The sequence below is a fragment of the Phragmites australis genome, chromosome 3, assembly GCF_958298935.1.
Source record: "Phragmites australis chromosome 3, lpPhrAust1.1, whole genome shotgun sequence".
NCBI classification, from domain to species: domain Eukaryota; kingdom Viridiplantae; phylum Streptophyta; class Magnoliopsida; order Poales; family Poaceae; genus Phragmites; species Phragmites australis.
This window is the reverse complement of record NC_084923.1, coordinates 36,039,654-36,058,390: the sequence shown is the minus strand read 5'-3', so window position 1 is coordinate 36,058,390 and position 18,737 is coordinate 36,039,654. Positions and strand designations below refer to the sequence as shown.

Below are 18,737 nucleotides of genomic sequence, written 5' to 3'. Positions count from 1 at the left end.
TCCCTGCTGACGCTGAAGACCTCTTCTTAGTTCCGCTGTGTTTTTCTTCTAGACCCTTAGGTCCTTTTGTAATAGTTTATTATCATTGTAATCTTGGCACTGTGATGATACACTAATGAAGTAAGCACATGTATGAAACTTGATCCTGGCATATATGTGTTGTGCCCAGTTTTGTTCTTTTAAAACTGAGTGTTATATTCTTGCAGGCACACAATTGAACACACACATTCATCAACCTTAGCTTTTACTACTCTCTATTTGTCTTCATTGTTAACCCCCGTAATATTTCAATTGAGGATGGTCCAGCTTTTCTTCTTCAAGGCCATTGAGCAACTATAAAGTAGCGAAGCTGACCTCCTAGCCACATGCTAGAAGAAAGGATAGGGATCCCTTTAGATGAACTCTTAGTGAGCAGCAGATAACAAGCTAGAACACCACCAGGCAACATCAATAATATAGAGGAGCCCCCGACAAGTTTAAAGCCCTCCATCCTCAGGGCATTAATGAGGGAGGGCTCCAAACTAATGCAAGGAGAAGGAACCCACAATTTGGTATCTGTACGGTTGCCTATTATTATATCGTGCATTGTCAGACAAAGACAGAGCACAACATGAACAACCTAGGGTCCTAAACCAATAATAAAGTGAGCGCAAACCAACGGGAGATAAAGATAGCCAAACTGGACCCCATGTAAACTAGAAAGGGGCATAAAAGGACCCTCCACAGAGATAGGAGCAGAAAAGGAAAGGAGGACAACACCGGTGCAGGAGAAGCCTAGCATCATACGAAAAATACAAAATCAGATGCAAGTAGTAGTATCATGACAGTGTGCAGGGAGGGCCACCCAGCAATCACATAATAGAAGTTCTAGCAAAAGTACATGTCTCGACAACTCCACTTCAGAAGCCTAAGTGGAAAATCTGTTTATCAGGATGCAAAGTCAAAAGGGATTCGTTGTGGTCCTGGCGCTCCTCTGATGCATCTTCGGGTCTAGCAGCAAATCAGTTGACACATCCACATGATCAATATTGCAGCCCTCAATCGCCCTCTTATGGATGGACTCCAAAGGGATTTGAAAAAAATGAGTCAAGATAGGAATCAAGATCCGCAAGAGAGGAAAACTTAACAGAACCAAGGAAGGAAACCAGGAGATTAAAAATACCATCAAGAGGGGGGAGCAGCTAAAGCATTAGGAGTCCTTTGATTGCATTTCCTATTCTGGGTGGCTCCTGAGAAGCTATCACCCATTGAACCTTGAAGCTTGGACTCCAGGTGTTTGCTTCTTCTAAGGCTGCTCATCAGTGAATGAGGATCTTCATCCGTGCATGCATATCTCTTAGAGCACTTCCAAGACTTAAAGCTCAACTTCCGATAGGAATCATGCTTTTCATAGCCTTCCTTCTTTAATACATGTTCTTAACTGGCAGACTTGCCTTCAGATCATATTTGTCCTCTGAAATCATGCAAGACGCCTACTATCTGGGACTATCTTCAACCAGACTAATCACCGCATGAGACAGTGAGTGTAAGCTGACATGAACTTTTTTTCTAGGGTCAAGCTGAGAGAAGTCCACCGTGACTTGGAACGAGCAACTGCTAAGGTTGGGACTGGGCAAGAGGTGCTTTTACCATGCTAAGGGCAAGGCTTAAGGAAACGCCATGGAAAGGACATTGGAGAGCCAAACTGGAAAGGCTAGATCCAGTTTGGCTGCTGATCAAGATCATCAACACCGGCAACCGTCTGGTCTTCTTGATGTTTAGTTAACACTGGCCATGTGGACTTGAAATGCAAGTGCCAATCTTGGGCACTATCAGACAAAGAGCTGGTTGCGGTAGAGCTGCTATCCAACAAAGTTAAGAACTCCACCTGAGGCTGTTTGGGGTGTTGGGGCATAAGCAGTGATGGTTGAATGCCCAGCGACCAAGCAGGCCAGGCATTTTGTTGCTGTTCAAGTTCGGCCACTGCTGCGTCCCACACTGGGTCCGACTGAGGCTGTTCTAAAGATTGAACATCTTTAGGTTTTGGCTCTTCTGGAAGACCGACGGGTGGAAAGGGTGCGGGTTGCCGTTGTTTGGCAGAAAGTTAGCAGGCAATGGATTTGCAAACTCATTATTCAGGATGTAGACTGTACATGTCGAAGACCTACCCACTCCACCCATTTTGAGTCCTTGTCTGATCACCAGACTATGGGGAACATGCTCAACGCTATCATAGAGGCATTTAACCAACACATAGGCCTTACTCCTGGCATTGGAGTGCCAGTGGATGAGCTTTCCAAAAGAATCACATGCTTGATTAAGATACGCAAGGTTTATGTAGTCCAAAAGATAGCCAAGAATCATAAACCACCTAATTCTAGAGTATGGCGAGTTCCTAAAATTAATAGCCTTGTCATGCTCAATGAATCTGACTGTTGTGCCGTAGATGATATGGGGGTTTCCATTAAACATCCTATCCCTCTGAAAGACATCCCTGAGTTGGAGGAGAGTGATATTGAAAGGATGGGGACAAGAGTAAAGGACCTGGAAATGGAGGTGGTCTTCAAGGTGCTACCAAATCTACTGGGTGGCAAAGTTAAAGTCTTCTGGTTGTAGAACCTCTGCCTCATCCAGCGCAATGACAAACTCGTCGTTGGCATTGATCAGACTACCAGCAAGGGAGACCGAGGTTCTTGCATCTTCAGCAATGACAAACTCATCATTTGGTCCTCCATCCACCATCGACATCTCTAGTGGGATGAAGCGCCACCAGGTCAATGCCAAAGTTGGCCATTGGAGAACAACCTTTAGAATGAAGGGAGGTTAAAGGAATATCTGGGAGAGCAGTGGTGGGGGAACAGTGAATGGCAAAGGGAGACAAGGGGTTTTCGGTGAGCTTGAGGCTAGGAGAAAGAGTTGGGGTTTTCTGGGAGCAGGAGGTGGTTTGTTTAAACAATGGGTCTATAGAACCCCCTCTAGGACGTGGGCTGGAACTATCATCGTGACTGGGGGACGTGGGTTGGTGACATGTTATAGACCCTTTCAAATTTTAACTCTAATTGCTTCTACCTGTCGAGTTGAGACAATAGGATTTCTTGTGGCAAATAGCGAAAGCATCCTTTGCATATGAAAGAATTTGGAAAAACCTTAATGATATGCCCTAAAGCTAAGCATCTGGAGCATGTATCTTCAACCCCAGGCTATGATGCATGGGATGAACTATTGACTTTGTGTGGCACATCTTTCTGTTGCAAGATGATGCAATGAGTACTTTTAGCGGCTCCCGAAACGCTCCTCGGGCGACCAACCCTCCCATCTTGGGAAGGGACAAAGCTGATCTCCTCTCCTACTATCAGTAATCTTTTGCTCTCTCAACTTCCTCATGGGTGGTTGGCCTAGACCTCTGTCCTTGCTTTCTCTCACGCAATTTAGATGGGGCAACACGCTGTTGAATAGGATAACTTTTGCTGATAGACATGGTGGAATTGAAATGAGAGATAACTCTTCAGACAAGAACCAAGGTTGAGGACGAGGAAGAACAAGAAGCACTTCTGAAGAGACTCGGAAGAACAGGGGAAAAATTGAGAATTAGGCATCTAAACTGACCAATCTTCAACGAGGGAACTAGATAAGCGGGAGAAGCTTTTTTTGAAGGAGAAGTAAGCACAAGGGAAGGGGCAAAGGAGACCCTTTTGGGGTGGGCATGGGGTTTAGATTTTTGCTTACGAGAAACCAGGGTTCATTGGCTGTCTTCCTCCCTAGACCAGTGCTTCACTCTCCCAGATCAAATCTAGCCAACCATCTCTCCAGAGATGAAAGTAGACATCAAAATGCTTAGTAGTAATTCTCTTAAGCGTGTAAATGAACAAACCAACATGCTTAGAGGCAACTGAGAATCAAAAATGCCTATCTAACTCATAGTGGACGTGAAACCCCGCGCAGGAACTACCCAGAACCAAGTGCAGAGCCCAACTCACTACAGAGCACGTGAGCCAAAAGGTGTATATTCTAAAAACCACAAGCATGAAGAAACATCCATTAGTGAAAGAAGAGGGATGGTGTACTGTAGATCCAAAGCGAGAAAGGACTTCCTTCCAGGAGCAAAGTCTCGGTCATCAATCATCATTGGTGGTCGGTTCCCCATCTACAGTTTCGCGCAGTCACTACTCTAGAGGCAAAGGCCATGGCAAGGGCGATAGAGGAGGGCAGAGGGAGCTGGTGGGGTGATAGAGGTGTGGGAGCGGGAGCAAGAGCGAGGATGAGCCATTATAAATCATAGATTGTGAGACACATATTTGGTCAACAATATCTTAGAAAACCTATCGATGAGGATATGTAACTCATGCTTCAACTTGGAAAGGCACATAGATTCCCTGTGATGTTGGGAAGTCTTGATTGTATGCATTGGCAATGGGGAAATTATACAGTTGCATAGAAGGGGCAATTTACATGTGGTGACTATGGAGTACCCACTATCATTCTCAAAGAGGTTGCCTCCTATGACCGCTGAATTTGGCATGCCTGTTTTTGGTGTCGCTAGTTCAAACAATGATCTCAATGTGTTAAACTAGTCACCATTGTTCACACAGGTGCTACAAGGAAGAACTCTAGAAGTTACATTTACTGTTAATAGGTTAGAATATAATATGGGATACTACTTAGATGATGAAATTTATCCTGAGTGGGCAACATTTGCCAAAACAATTCTTATACCTATAGTAGAAGGATAGATTGTATGCTCAGCATCAAGAAAAGATGTCAAATGTACTTTTAGGGTTTTGCAGAAATGTTGGTCATTATACGAACCAACATGACTTTGGCAAAAGCAAGACCTTTTAGATATTATGTATGTATGTATGTATGTATGTATTATTCTACATAATATGATAGTTGAGGATGAGAGACTCCTATGAGTTGCACCATGATGACATATATGAAGAAGATCTACACATCTGGATGGTGCCGTCAAGTGAGCAGACACCCCAAGCCACTGAACGTCACTGGATCCAGTGATGCTCGAAGTAGCGGTCGCCAGATCTAGTGGTGTTTGAAGCAGAGGTCGCCGAATCCATGAGCTTCATCAGCGATAGTGGCTGTGAGAGGGGAACCGTCGGTGACAAGGGGGTTGATGCATGCTCGCATGGAAGGCTGGTGGCGGCGGAAGTATAGCAGTGGGATGCCAGAGGGGAAATGGTCGATTGGAGCTGCGAGCAGCAATCGCTTCGTGCTCGACAGCGGAAGGACATGGGTAGTGGAAGTGGATTTCACGCGAAGGGGATAGAGGAGGTTAGGAATGGATGATTTTTTGAGTAAATTTTCCTTTGGATCATGTATTAGTATATTTGTTGCACTTTGAACCTCCTTTAATAAGAAACCTCCACTTTGAACCATATTTGATGCTAATGTTTTAATTTGCACCATGTTTAAAGATTCAACCTTTGACCATGCTCACGTGACGAGTAGTTTTATTCATCTAAACTTTATGTATTCATTTAGGAGAGTGGACTGTTGTTTTCAAACCAAGCTTTCTTCTTCTTAGTTTCATTCTTCATTGTCTGCTTCCACTTTGGCCTCAAGTTGCTAAAGTCGCATCTTCATATTGCATAGGATGATATCAAGTTTATGGCACCACTGATCATCCAAAAAGCCAACATCTTGTATGTAATTTGACCTTCTGATTACTTGTTCATTAGCATTGCTGAGATAGGCGTCGGGACGATGGTGAAATAGACATGGGCGGGATGGTGTGGCGGTGCAAGTGGTGACTTGTGGAGAAACGACAACAAGGTAGACATGGCTGGAGAGGAGCGGCTGCATGCGGAAACTTGAGGTTGTGGTGTCTACAAGGAATATAAATAGATGATGAAGTCTAAGAGTGATGCCACATTGACTATGGAGGCCTTATATGGAGAATTGACTCTAATAACTTGAGGCCAAATGAGAAGTATACAATAAAGAATGAACGAGAGAAAGAAAGCTTGAGCTGAAAATAAGTCACCACTCAAATGCTTAGACACGATGCAAACTAAAATATTAACGTAAAATATATGATTCAAAGTAACACATATTATTAAATATGGTTTAAAATGCATCCAGGGGCTATTTGATTCTAGCCTCAGGAAGGAAAGCTAAAATTTGGCCATGTCAAAACTGAAGTCATACCAAAATTTAGCCATATCGAGTAGTGTTTAGTTTGAGTCCACACTAAAATTTTGGCTAGTTAAAAATCAGGACGATAAAGAATCTTACCTAGCTTTACTATAACCAAATTTTTAGTCCTGAACCAAACAGAAATCAAATTTTCTAGACATGATCAAATTTTAGCTTTACTTTTTAAAGGCAAAACCAAATAGCCCCTCAAATGCACTAATATATGATTTATAATGAAACTTGCTCTCATTTTTCTGATTAATGGGTCCTATGCTTTTAGAATCGCCGGGGATTACAAGCGTTAAACATATGGCAACAAGAAAAATCAAATCAATATGAACCCATCTTATAACTTTAGAACGGGTTAGGTTATATACATTAGAGATTCCTAAGTCCGCCCTGGGCAGCGGGAACGAGAAAAGAAGGTATTGGGTCTGTACGGCAGCCACCGCAGCGACGTGTGGGTCCCAGTGTCAGCCACCGCTGCCCTACGTCCCGGGGCCACTCGCAGTGAGCAAAGGGGGGCCCACGCCACCGAAATAAACTCACGAGAAGGCGAGAGACGGAAGATATCATGGCTATCCTCACCGTCGCCTCCGCGTCCGCGCCCAAAACCCTGAACCCTAGTCTCGACCCCATTCCCGGCATCCGCCTCCGCCGCCTGTGCCTCCGGTCTTCCCTCCTCCTCCCTCCGCCGCTGCTGCCACCAGGGCGCCGCCTCCGGTGCTCCGCACAGTACGGCGAGGCCGCCGCGCCGCGGCCGGGGACTGCGGCGCCGACGACGACAACGCCGCGGCCGGGCGAGGTCCCGTGGAGCAGGGATCTGTGCAACTCGGTGCGGCTGATCGGGACTGTGGGCACGGACGTCGAGCTGCGGCAGCTTCCCAGCGGCGCCGCCGTCGCGAGGGGCCGCATCGCCGTCTCGAAGTCGGCCACCGATACCACTTGGTAATGTTAATTAGTACTGCCCCATGTTAAAGTCGTCCCATTTCTCAGTCATCTATTTCTTCCCCTACTGTTGGGTGCAAACAACTGTTCGACCGTGCGTGTCAATGTAGCTCTTTGCCGTAGCGTGATGGTTATTGGACGCCGGGGCAAGGCGCTCGGCAATTTGTAGAGCGCTGCAACTTTATTTTTGCTTTTTTTTCTGGGCATAGTTTGTTTATTGTTAGATTGTAGCTAGGTGATTATTGATATCATGAGAGGAAGTTTTGTTTGCGGACAGTGTAGCAAAGTGTTTTGCTACCTATATGGTGAAGTCAGAAAGCGCTAATGAAATTGCAGAACAAACTTCTTGTTGCAACTGAGTGATATGCCTTAGTTAAATATGGAGTTTATTTTGAGCAGCGAAGATTTAAGCATAAGATGTGATAATTAGTAATTATTTCCCGTAGGTTGTGTTAGCTAGCTATAATAATTTTATACAACTTGACAAGATTCAATAACCAATTTCTGATGTACTGTGATGACCAAGACTAACAATGAGTTTTGATTTGGGAACACTTACTGTATGCATGGTTAACGGATCAAGCATTAAACTGAGTTACTTTACTGGGCTCTCTATGGAGGAATAACCATGCCTCATTTGATTTCTGAATATATTAGTTTGCTAACCCCCCCAAAAAGTTAAGAGCTAGGCCCAAGCATGACTGCAAGAATTGCTGATATAAATGTTTCTTGCTATGCAGCTATGTAATACTAATTTTTACGTCCTTTCAGAGTAAAAGATGATGAATAATGGTTGAGATCATTGATAAATACATTCTTAATAGTAATTGTTGTAAGTGTTTAATGGGGAGATTGTACTAGAGGGTAACTCTAGCATTTTGGGATGACCTGTCTGTTGTGGCCTCTGAGCATGTGAAGAAGGGTGACTGGATATTTGTTTCTGGACGGCTCGTATCAGATACTGTTGATGAGGGGCCTTAGAAGCAGCAAATTTATTACAAGTATCATCTTCGCTAATATTTTCATTTTGATTACCATGATTGCTTTACATGCTATTTCCATTATCCCTCATTTCTGTGATTATGATAGATTGATGGATATCATCTCTCTATCTCTCTCAGGTTTTGTGGTTCAACAGTTGAATTTCATTGAGTCCATCCAGCCAGTTCGATTATAGAACCAGAGGCAAGCCAAGATGCCCCAGGTATGGATCTCAGTTAGGCTGTGACACCTTCCGTTTGAATCGTAAGTTTGCTGCCTTTTCCGTTCTCGTCTGCTCATATTCCTGTGAGATCCTTATCTATTTGTCTGTGGCGACATATTCCACTTTTAATAAACATTAGTAAAGTAGTTGTTTACACATTTCACTTTGTGTTCACTCCAGCAGTCCTCAACATGCAACCCTTCTGAAGCTTGGCTTTTGGTTTATTGCATGTAAAGTTATAATTTCAAAATGCACCAAAGTGTTTTTTTAATATCACGGCCACAATTTTTCTTGTAATATATAATTTCATTTGCTGTTAACATTGCCACTATGCCTCCTCATTTACATAGATGTAGAAGTAAATTTCTCTTATGATATGTCCCTCCATTTAATATATCAATATCTGTTAGGCAGCATGCTTCTTGAAAGTGTTTGTCTACAGAGTTTTAATATATAATTTCCTGATGACCTTCTGTGACATAAATAGTCATTTTGGGATTCCCTGATCGCAGATGACTTTCTTTAATTTATGAATTGTTGTATTATGCATTTGATGTCAAACTTACTTGTTTCACTGTATCATGTATGTGTTGTCGTAAGAGACAGCCAATGATGGACATAACTTGGTGCTAGGTTGCTGTTTATTGATGTAATAAGAATACATAAAAAGTAAAAATTGACTCTTTCTTTGTTGAATAAAAGATGGAAGGCGTGGAGGCTATTTTGATTCTACCTTGAGTTCAGCTGAGGATAAAAATAAGGGCAATATCAGTTCGTCCCTTCGATCATCTGAAGAGCTGTGGCAAGCCTTCTTTGCTAATCCTCTTGACTGGTGGGATAACAGGACAAATAAGGTTAGATGTCTTATTTACCTTGTTTGATTATCATTTATTATTTTATATGATAACAGTTTGTCTTGTATGTAAAACCTCTTAATCTTTTTGTTTTTGGAGCATATGTCAAATTGTCAAATAGAAAATACAACTTGAGTGCAGAACTGGGAGAGCACGTAAAAGTCTAAAACCACTCGAAAGAAGTTCATATATTAACAGTCAGTGGAGTTTGGTTGAACATTAAAAACAGATAAGATAAACAGCCAAATTCGGTTAGGAAAGAAAAAATAAAATAAGAACTGTTTCTTCTTTTTTCCCTGGTGGGTTAGTGCTGATGTTTTGCTCTTCTTACTTCAAAATTTGAGACTAGTGTACTAGCAGCGTTCCGCATTTTGTATGCTGGAGCTGTCTTCTGATTTCTGAACCAGATATACCCTTATTTCATTGTATTAACCACTTCAACCAGAAGAGAACACACCAAATCTTCATTTCTTAAAAAAAGGGAGAGAAATTTTAAAAAATACAATTTTTTTGGCACATATATAAAAAAACTACTCATTTAGGTGGGTGTATAAAAAAACAACACATTTAGTGGCACATATTTTCAGAAAACTACACATTTAAGCCAGTGTATAAAATAACTATACATTTCACAGTGCTCATTATAAAAAAACTACTGCTATGTTTCAAAAAGCTAAACATTTAAATCGGTGAATCGAACTCTAAATGTGTAGTTTTCTGATGTCATGTTCAGCTAAATGTGTGGTATTTTAATACATTCACTTAACTGTATGGTTTTTTGCTTCAATGTGTCACTAAATGTGTAGTTTTTTATACACTTGCTTAAATGTGTAGTTTTTTTATACATATGCCAAAGAACTTGTATTTTTTAAATTTCCTCAAAGAAAAGGACTGCACCAAATTTTCTGATTTAACTAGAATAGCGAAAATAAAATTTAGAAATCACAACTTAATCAACATTAGTATAGTGCTTGTACCGCTGCTTGAGTCATGCAATTGAATTTTAGTGGTTTAAGCCTAGTGATATATGCCCATGCAGAGTTGAGAATAGCAGTCGTCCTGAATCAATAAACAAGTCTAATACAAATAACAAACCTCATGTGATTTGTTTTGTGTACTTACCATTTGGTTTTTTGCTTTATAGATTGAATTTTGAACTTGTTGCAAAGAAATGAGTACTTATATATTGTTATGTACAGTGGGACATATCTTATATAAACTAATAGTAATAGCTATATGCAATCATGCAACCACTTTCCACTTTGTGTCGGGCCATCAATTCAACAGAAAAGGTCAAACAGAGATTTAGGATATAGTAGAATGCTGTGCGCTTTAAAACTCCATGGTCAAACAGAAAGTGTAGGAGAGGAACCAACAAAAAAAAAGAGAAGTTTGCTGTCTCAATCTTTTATTTTCACTTTATACTTTAAAGCTATAGTTAGGTTTCCAGGAGTTTCTTTTTTTCTCCCCTCCTGATATAGATTGAGTTTGTGCTTGAAATTTTATTTGGAGGTAGACTAAAATAAGTGATATTCTCATGTTTTTTTTTTAACATTTTGCTTTGATTTGTTGCCCAAATTGAAGTGAATTGTGCTCTCCTTTTGGTTTACACTAGATATGTCTCCATGTATTATACCTTTTGCCCTCCGTATTATGAAACATTGTAATGTGACAAAGAGTAGGTTGGTCTATATTTATAACTGGAGCATCTCCAATAGAAGCTACTTTCTTTTACTTTGACTCATAATAAATGACAAAAGGATCAAGTTGTTAGGTTCACCCACATTGTGTTAAGTTGTGAAATTCCGCTCTTTCTTTCTTTCCTCTTCCCCAGAAGATTCATCATTGAAGTTCGTTACGTTTCTTATTCATGTATTTGTTTATTTGCTTCAATAGCTCATATATCCTACATTTTGTTTTGAAGATATGTGTTCTGGACATTTGTTTGATAATGTTAAATACATTTGATTTATGAATTTAATACCCCCATTTATTCATATCAACAGAAGAACCTGAGGTATCCAGACTTTAAACATAAGCACACTGGTGAAGCGTTGTGGGTTGATGGGAGGAACAGCCCTAACTGGGTTTTCTCTCAGTTGGCAGTTTTGGACTCCAGAATGGATTCTCTGCAAGGCAACGAGAGAAAACGAGTATCCTATATGTATGCTGATGAGTTCATGACATTGGATGGCAATCGATTATCTCTATGAAGGAGGAATCTTCTCAGTCCCCAATTGTCCAGGTCGATTATCTGCTATGCCCGAAACGTGCTATCGGACTAATTCATCCTTGCTGTTTCAATTTTGTTGTACATATATATATCTAGGCTCTGGAAACTTATCAAGGAGGCAGATGTAATGTCGTCGTCCCTAATATCATGCACCCTAGCGTAGTAATGACAAACGCAAACAGAATTAATTGGACAAAGCCATATTGTTTGAAATATCGTAAATCTGTTGGTATGTTGCATCAGTTGAGTGTCATATGTGACATAGTCTTTTATCTCAGACGATGTAACAATACTACTACATCTGTTGCGAGCTGAGTACCAGCTAGTGAAGTAAACTGCGGGATCTCATGTTTTACCGCCCTGTCTGATTGTCTGTGATGCGAAGGAGGCAGATCTACTTGGTACCAGATAGCCAGATACAGCAGATCCAAGCTTTTGCATGTCGAGTGTACATCCAAATCTTGCATCTTGTGCATCTCATTGTTATGGTACACCACAATATACGCTGGTATCTCATAGCTTGAGGTAGACCTGACCTGAAATGGCACTGAAGAATCTGTGCTCTCTGCTCTCTCTCTTTTTTTTTTTTTTTTTTTTTTTTTTTTTTGCCTCCGGCACATGGACCTGCCGTATCTCCAGGCGTCAAGTACGACAGCAACCATACAGCTGCACCGTCCTGAAAGGTAGAAGATACTGCAACAAGACTCCAGAATTTCTTTTGTATTCCATGAAGAGTATTGACTTAATTTTTTTTTGTTCCGATGGCCGGATAAAGACTTGATAACCAATCAACTGACTGATGGAATCAGTCGCTGGTGCCAATGGATGCTTCGATGCAGCTCGATCTCATGTGCGCCTACATGCGTCCTGTCAGGCCGTGGTTCGGTCAGTGCATGTGTTGACAACAAAACGCAGGCAGGTCGTCGGTGCCCTGCCTGCACTCTGTTTCTTGACCGATCTTGGAGATAATTTTCTTTTCTCGTTTGACTGGGCTCGGTCATATTTGTTTTGGATCTTGCGATCAGCTAGTCATGACCATGCTGTTCGAAATTTTAGTTTTGCTGTAGCACATGGTGAGCCTACTTGCTTCATGGTGCATTTTCAATTCAAGTCAATTTGTTCCAGAACATGGACCAGAGGTTCAGATCAGATTTTTATCTTCTTGTTGCACATGGTAAACATATTTCTCGAGGCCTTCTTTTTGGGACTCAATTGATTCTGGAACATGCATGGGCTAACGTTCATCAAAATTTGCCCTTTGTTTGTGCTGGAAACATATCTTGCTGAATCTGAAGCGTTGCGAGTAAACAAAAAGGCGAAGATGCATGTCGCAGTTTGGGTTAATTTTATGTTGCATTTTATTTGCCTTCCCTTGGTATGATTTGATTTTGGATCATACAAAGATGAGGATAACCTCACGAAGACAACTAAGCTGTTCCTCTGACTGTATGACAACATGATTTCAAGTGATCAACGATTTAATATAACTGTGTTTTGTTTGTACAAACACATGAAGAGTTAACTGAAATCTCCACATCTCCTTTGTGCTGCTAAAAGACCTACTTGTCTCTTAAACAAACAAAGCCACACACATCCATGTGTGCACTTTGATGCACCAAGCTCATCCTTTGGCTTGGTTCCAGGAAGAAGAACAAAAAGTATAGAAAGGAAAAAAAAAGAAGCCCATGACATCTTGTCCGGACATCAAATCTTCATTGCCTCAACGATCCCAGGCCTGTGGCTTCAGATCTCTTCATGATCCTCAGCTTCTTGCAAGTGCTAGTGAACATCCTGCAAAGAAATGCAAATTGCACCGTAAGTAAACTTGTTTGACATAATAAAGACGGTCTCCGTTGCAATCAAAAGATGAAGAACTTGGACACTTACTCGAATGGCACGTCTCCGACGAGCATCAGGTCGCCGTCCTTGTCCTCGTAGGTGACCGCGAACTCCGACAGGTTTGCGCCACCGTTGTTGGAGCTGACGAACATGGCCTCCAGGGCCTCCCTGAGCTCCCTGTAACCCTTGTACATCCTCAGGTCAACCTTCCTCAGGTACGGGGCGCCGTCCATGCTCACTTTCACGAAGGAGCCGATGGTAGTGTTCGCTGCTGCGGATGCTGCTGTGTTGCTGCTGGGCGCCTCATCTTTGGTCGCCTGCTTGCTGCTTGCTTGGAAGCAGCTCTTCCGGTATGACCTCACCGGCGGCCACCCTACCACAGGCGCCCTGCAAGAGTTGCCATTTAACACTATGTAAGAACTCTATCTAGGAGACAGACATGTACTATTTGCACGATCTGTGAGCATGAGGGTAGTACTGCTACGCACTTGGCTACCGGCGGTGCTGCCTCGACGTCGTGCTTGCTGTCCTCCTCGGCGGCGGCGTCCTCCACGGCGTCGGTGTCGGTGGTGCGCTTCTTGCCCCTAGGCGTCGACGGCACCGTGGCCTTCATCTGAGGCTGGTCGTCGTCGGCGGTGCCCGGCAGGCCAAGCCTCAGCTCGGTCGCCATGAGGTCGCCCACAGCGGCTTCCATCTCCCAGCAACCTAACGATCGATTACGCTACGCCGGTGATGGTGACTGGTGAGTCTCTGCGTCTCTAACGCGTCTCGAGTTGATGGATGTGTGATCTCTGAGAATGAGATGAGCTGGTGTGTTTGGTTGGTCCAAGGGTGGCCTCGGCGTGCATGTTTTATAGGAGCTGGACAGCCAGGGGAGAGGCGAGGCGACACGGACACATGCATGCAGCGACGTCCGGGCGTGGGCTAGGCTTGTGCTGCGAGGGTGGCCGGGGCGCAGCCACGAGGGCCCTGCCGGGTCGGCCGGCGACCGGATTCCTCGGTCGACGGGGTCACGGCGGTGCCGTAGGATCCGGCGGCAGCCCATGTGGGCAGGGCCCGCCACCCGCTGGAGGATACACATATGATATCTGCAGAGTAGATTGTACTTTCTCTCTCTCTCTATATATATATATATATATATAGGAAAACTAGTATGTACTCCTGGGTGTATGTACTCCCACCTCTCATATACCACTTTTACACGTGTGTTATACTTTTTTATCACTTTAAATATACTTCATTAGTAATTATAAGATACTACAATACATATATACATATATATGTATTCGCTGGCTTTTAATTCTCTATGGCCATGATATGTACATATATATCTAGCTAAATAATTGGGTTTGATTGGTTGGACCGGATGGGCGGATGCGTACGCGGTTTTCCGGGTCTCGGGGTTGATATTGTATTCAGTGGGCCTCATGGCATGTTAACGGGTTGTCGATCACAGCATGCAGTTCCGGTTTTGTATAGTCGGGGACCGATCCAGTTAGGAGCTGAGTGCATTGATCTGAAATGTTCCAAGTCATGGTGGCTGTTTAGATTTCAGAAGTATGATTATCGGTTTGCAAAGACGTAACCCGGTGCGGATGATGCGATAACCCGGTTCCATAGATGAACTATAGGATGATCATGGAAGAAAAGAAAACAAGTGTGAAATGCATGATTACTAGGTGCTATGATTAGAGATATTGGGGGAGCATCTCTCGTGCATTATTATGTGCTGTTTCCTTTCGGCCCTGTCAATTTTATGTATCGCGGAATGTATGGGCATTGTCCGTTACTTCATGACGCGTGCATCTCTTCCTCATCTTCTCATCCATCTTTGAGTAAATCGCACTCGAGGTTCATCATCACGTGATTTTGGCACTTAGGGTCCTTTTATTTGAGCTTCTACTTTTAGGTTTTTCTGAAAAGTTGTATTTTTGACTTATCTGAAAAGCTATTTTTGGAAATAATATGTTAGCTTCTACAACAAATTTTTGGCTTCTCAGCACATGGCTTATCAGAAAAGCGTATTTCAGCGAGCTTCTCAGCTTTAATTTATTTTCCTCAGAAGCAGGCTTCTGGCTTCTCCAGAACCCCGTTTGTTCTAACTTCTGGCTTCTGGTTTTTGCCAGTATCAGAAGCAAAACCAGAAGTAGGAAACAAACAGGGCTTTAGACTTCAAAGTCAAACGACATGTTAAGAAATGGTACAATTTTATTTATACCATTGGAAGTTGCCCAATCCTGAAAATGCCACTGAAAACTGACTAATACTTTATGTGTCACTCTTCTTAAACTTTAGGCCCAGAAATGCCATTTTTGACCATTTTCCGACAATCAAGCCGTGACAAACATGTGAAAAGACCATATTACCCTTATGGCCCACGTGTCAGTGACTTCTTCATCTATTAACTGTCTCTTCTTCATCTGCTCTGAGAAGCTAGTGACCGCATCGCCCGCACCGCGCTCGCCATCTCCAAGATCCGCCCCTCCCGCTGGCTCGCCATCGACCTGCGTGGCCTTTCCAATTCCATGTTCTAGAACTTCAACTACTGGGACAAGGCCTGCACGCTCACCGGTGAGGTCAAGGACCTGAGGAAGACGTTCCCTAAGGTAGTGTTCGGCGCGTATACCTCATCCCGTTGCTGGCCGGCACCGACGCGTTGCCTTCAGAGATGGTAGTGGAGTGGACCGATGACTTCTTCTCTGAGGTCGAGCAAAGGATTGATGGGCCCTGGCTGCACGTGTGGATCCAGGCCACCACAGCCATGTCCAACATGGGACTCTTTGAGGCCGAGATGAGCAACGACTCCTTCTAGCTCCTCAGCATGGCCGAGATGGGCATGATCCCCGTCATCTTCGCTCGTAGGTGACCAGCCCGAACCTGTGGGCCTTAACCAGCCTGTCCAAAATCACGTTGCATATCGACAGAGCTAGCAGTGTCCGCAGGCGGCGAAAGATGATCAGCGCCTCGTCGAGTAGCCCTATTTGGGAGTGAGGTGTCGGAGGGTCACGTGCCGGTTTGCGTGGGCAAGGAGGGCAAGCCTATCGAGTGCTTCGCCGTGTGCGCCGAGCTGCTGGGAGACCCAGCCTTCGTGGCGCTGCTCAGCCAAGCCTCATGCTTGACCTCTCTATGCAGGAGTACGTCTATGGCCACCCCGGTGTGCATCGCATCCCTTGCCCCGTTGCTGAGTTTTGATGCCTCCTGCTCCGCCTCTTCGACGATCCCGTTGCCATCGAGGGCTCCATCTCTGACGGGTTCACTACCCTACATCTGGGGTCACAACAGAAAATTGTGAAGAGATGACCGTTGGGGAAGGAGACAAAGAAGAAGGAAGGTTAGGATGGGTATTTTCAAAGTTGTCTGACAGTTAGAACCAAAGGAAGTGACGATAGTGGCAATAACTGACATAAAGTTTAAGAATGGTGGCACTGAAGGAATATGCCAGTTTGCAATGGCGCAACAAGGATATGACAAGTTTCTAGTGGCATGGAAGGAATTATCTCTTAAGAAATCCACATAACTGAATCAGTTATATTTGCAGTGCTGTGAGGAATCGACCAAATAGTACTCCAATTAATCATCAGAATGATTATTTGCTTAATCATGACCATGATGATTAGCCGGAATACCATTTAGGTAGTTCCGGTATGTGTTTTGTGTCCAAGATCAAAACACATGTCTTTCCAATATATAACATCACAACAAAGCTTAAGAAAGAGCGAGTAATTAAATTATATTACAAGTTCTAAAGCATTTAACCATTTACACAATTTACATCAAAAGGAAGCTAGGAGGATAAAGAACAGTTCATCTCCTAACCAAAACTAGAAACTACGCAGTGGAAGATTAATATCTATGAACCAACAAAAGCTAGGTAAAGCCATATATCCTTAGGCTCCACCCAAAAGCCTTGCCCCATGAGTAGTTTGCACTACTCATTTCTGGCACCTACATCGGCGGGTGTGAAGTATCCAAACATAAGCTCCTTCTCACAGGTAGAACCTGAAAGAGCAGCATGAGTACGAAGATACTCACAAGACTTAATCCATAATGGGTGCATAAAATAGCCTGAGTCCAAGGATTATGCATTGAGCCATTAGTAAGGAGTAGGCCACAAGGTTAAGTAAATTCGCATGCATAAATAACCTTAACACCTATGTGTGAGCATCTAAACTTAACCATATATACCTTTATACTCTGTAACCATTGACTTGCATATAAACGTAAATGGAACCATCTCATGAACATAACTATAAACCGAACCATCTTAAACCCATCTCATTCAAACATACCACACATCCTACATTCGCAACTCTACGACTGCTGCAAATGGACGGAAGCATATTCATTATTGAGAGCATGGAAATTCAAATTGTTCTTACACCCTGCAGGAGGTACAACTTTACTCACACGATTCGAGGACCATACAGCTTGAGTGACCACACAAGCCCACCCAAGGGGTACTCGTGCGAACCTTTCCCAATTAGCCTCAACTATTTGAATCAGGTATTGCTCGGTGCGGAGCTCACTTAGGTTAACTCCCGGAGCAACCACAAGTGTCTCTACAAGCCCGCCCGCTCACACCGTTGATGTGCAAGCCCAAATGATCACAACTATAGAGGTATTTGACTTATCTTACCATTAGATCAACATGTGGTTAGTACGAAAAGTACTAAAGCCAACTGCAACAAATAGATTATGCTTAAACGATGCAAGCGGTCTATGCCATCCGGGTTCTTCTCCTGAATTACATCGAGGAACTCCTCCGGTACAGAAGATACTCCTAACACCGCCCATATCTTGCCTCATTCTCACATCTCATACAACCCACATCATTGTCATTGTGTTTGTAAACATCAAGTAGGCCCTAAGCTTACGAACAATTGTAGCGCCATTGCTCGACTTCTACCGGAGACCTTTGCATTGCTAAGCATTTCTAATAACTCTTAAGTTAGACATTAATAATGTTACCAAGGCTACAAGGATATGGATAATCAACAACTCAATGTAGAGGTAATGTAATTCATCAATATAGGTTCTACCCACCAAAACCCGACAATAGACCCACTACTCATGCAAACATACATAAAACGTAATTTATCAAGTTATGAAATATGAGATCTAAACTAGTAGGTTGAGTATGCTTAGATGCTTACCTTATTGCTTTAACGGTTGCCTGATACTCCCAATGCAACACTCACAGAACTCAGATAGCTCAGCGACGCCTTCACTCGCTTGGACCATCGGCATAACACTCTCTAAATGAATCAAGAATGCATTGCAAAAATAATCAAACAATGGAAAAGTGTGCATATGATGCATGCTTGAAAATTAATAGAGTGTCACGTTTTGAAAACATTTGCAAAAGACCACCAAATGATTAGGGGTTCCGACGTTTGAAACCCCGGACAAGGTAACCTAAGCACAAACAACCTTAAAGGGCTGGTGGTCAGACCGGCGTGGAGGTAGCGGTCTGATCGTCAGCCTACAGAAGGTTTTGGCACCTAGCGATCAGACCGGCCCCAGTGGTGGT

The 18,737-nt window shown here is 43.1% G+C and overlaps 1 protein-coding gene and 1 pseudogene across 1 annotated transcript; one reads left to right on the top strand and one right to left on the bottom strand.

The window, feature by feature from the left end:
• Window positions 1-6,668: 6,668 nt before the first annotated feature.
• Window positions 6,669-11,628, top strand: LOC133912907 (protein OSB2, chloroplastic-like; annotated as a pseudogene).
• Window positions 11,629-12,804: 1,176 nt separating this feature from the next.
• Window positions 12,805-14,044, bottom strand: LOC133911168 (auxin-responsive protein IAA12-like). Its single transcript, XM_062353375.1, has 3 exons — window positions 13,696-14,044; window positions 13,256-13,594; window positions 12,805-13,159 (listed from the first exon to the last, which is right to left on the bottom strand). Exons 1-3 carry the CDS (start codon window positions 13,899-13,901, stop codon window positions 13,081-13,083), a joined length of 624 nt encoding a protein of 207 aa, XP_062209359.1. The 5' UTR covers window positions 13,902-14,044; the 3' UTR covers window positions 12,805-13,080.
• Between the last annotated feature and the right edge of the window lie 4,693 nt (window positions 14,045-18,737).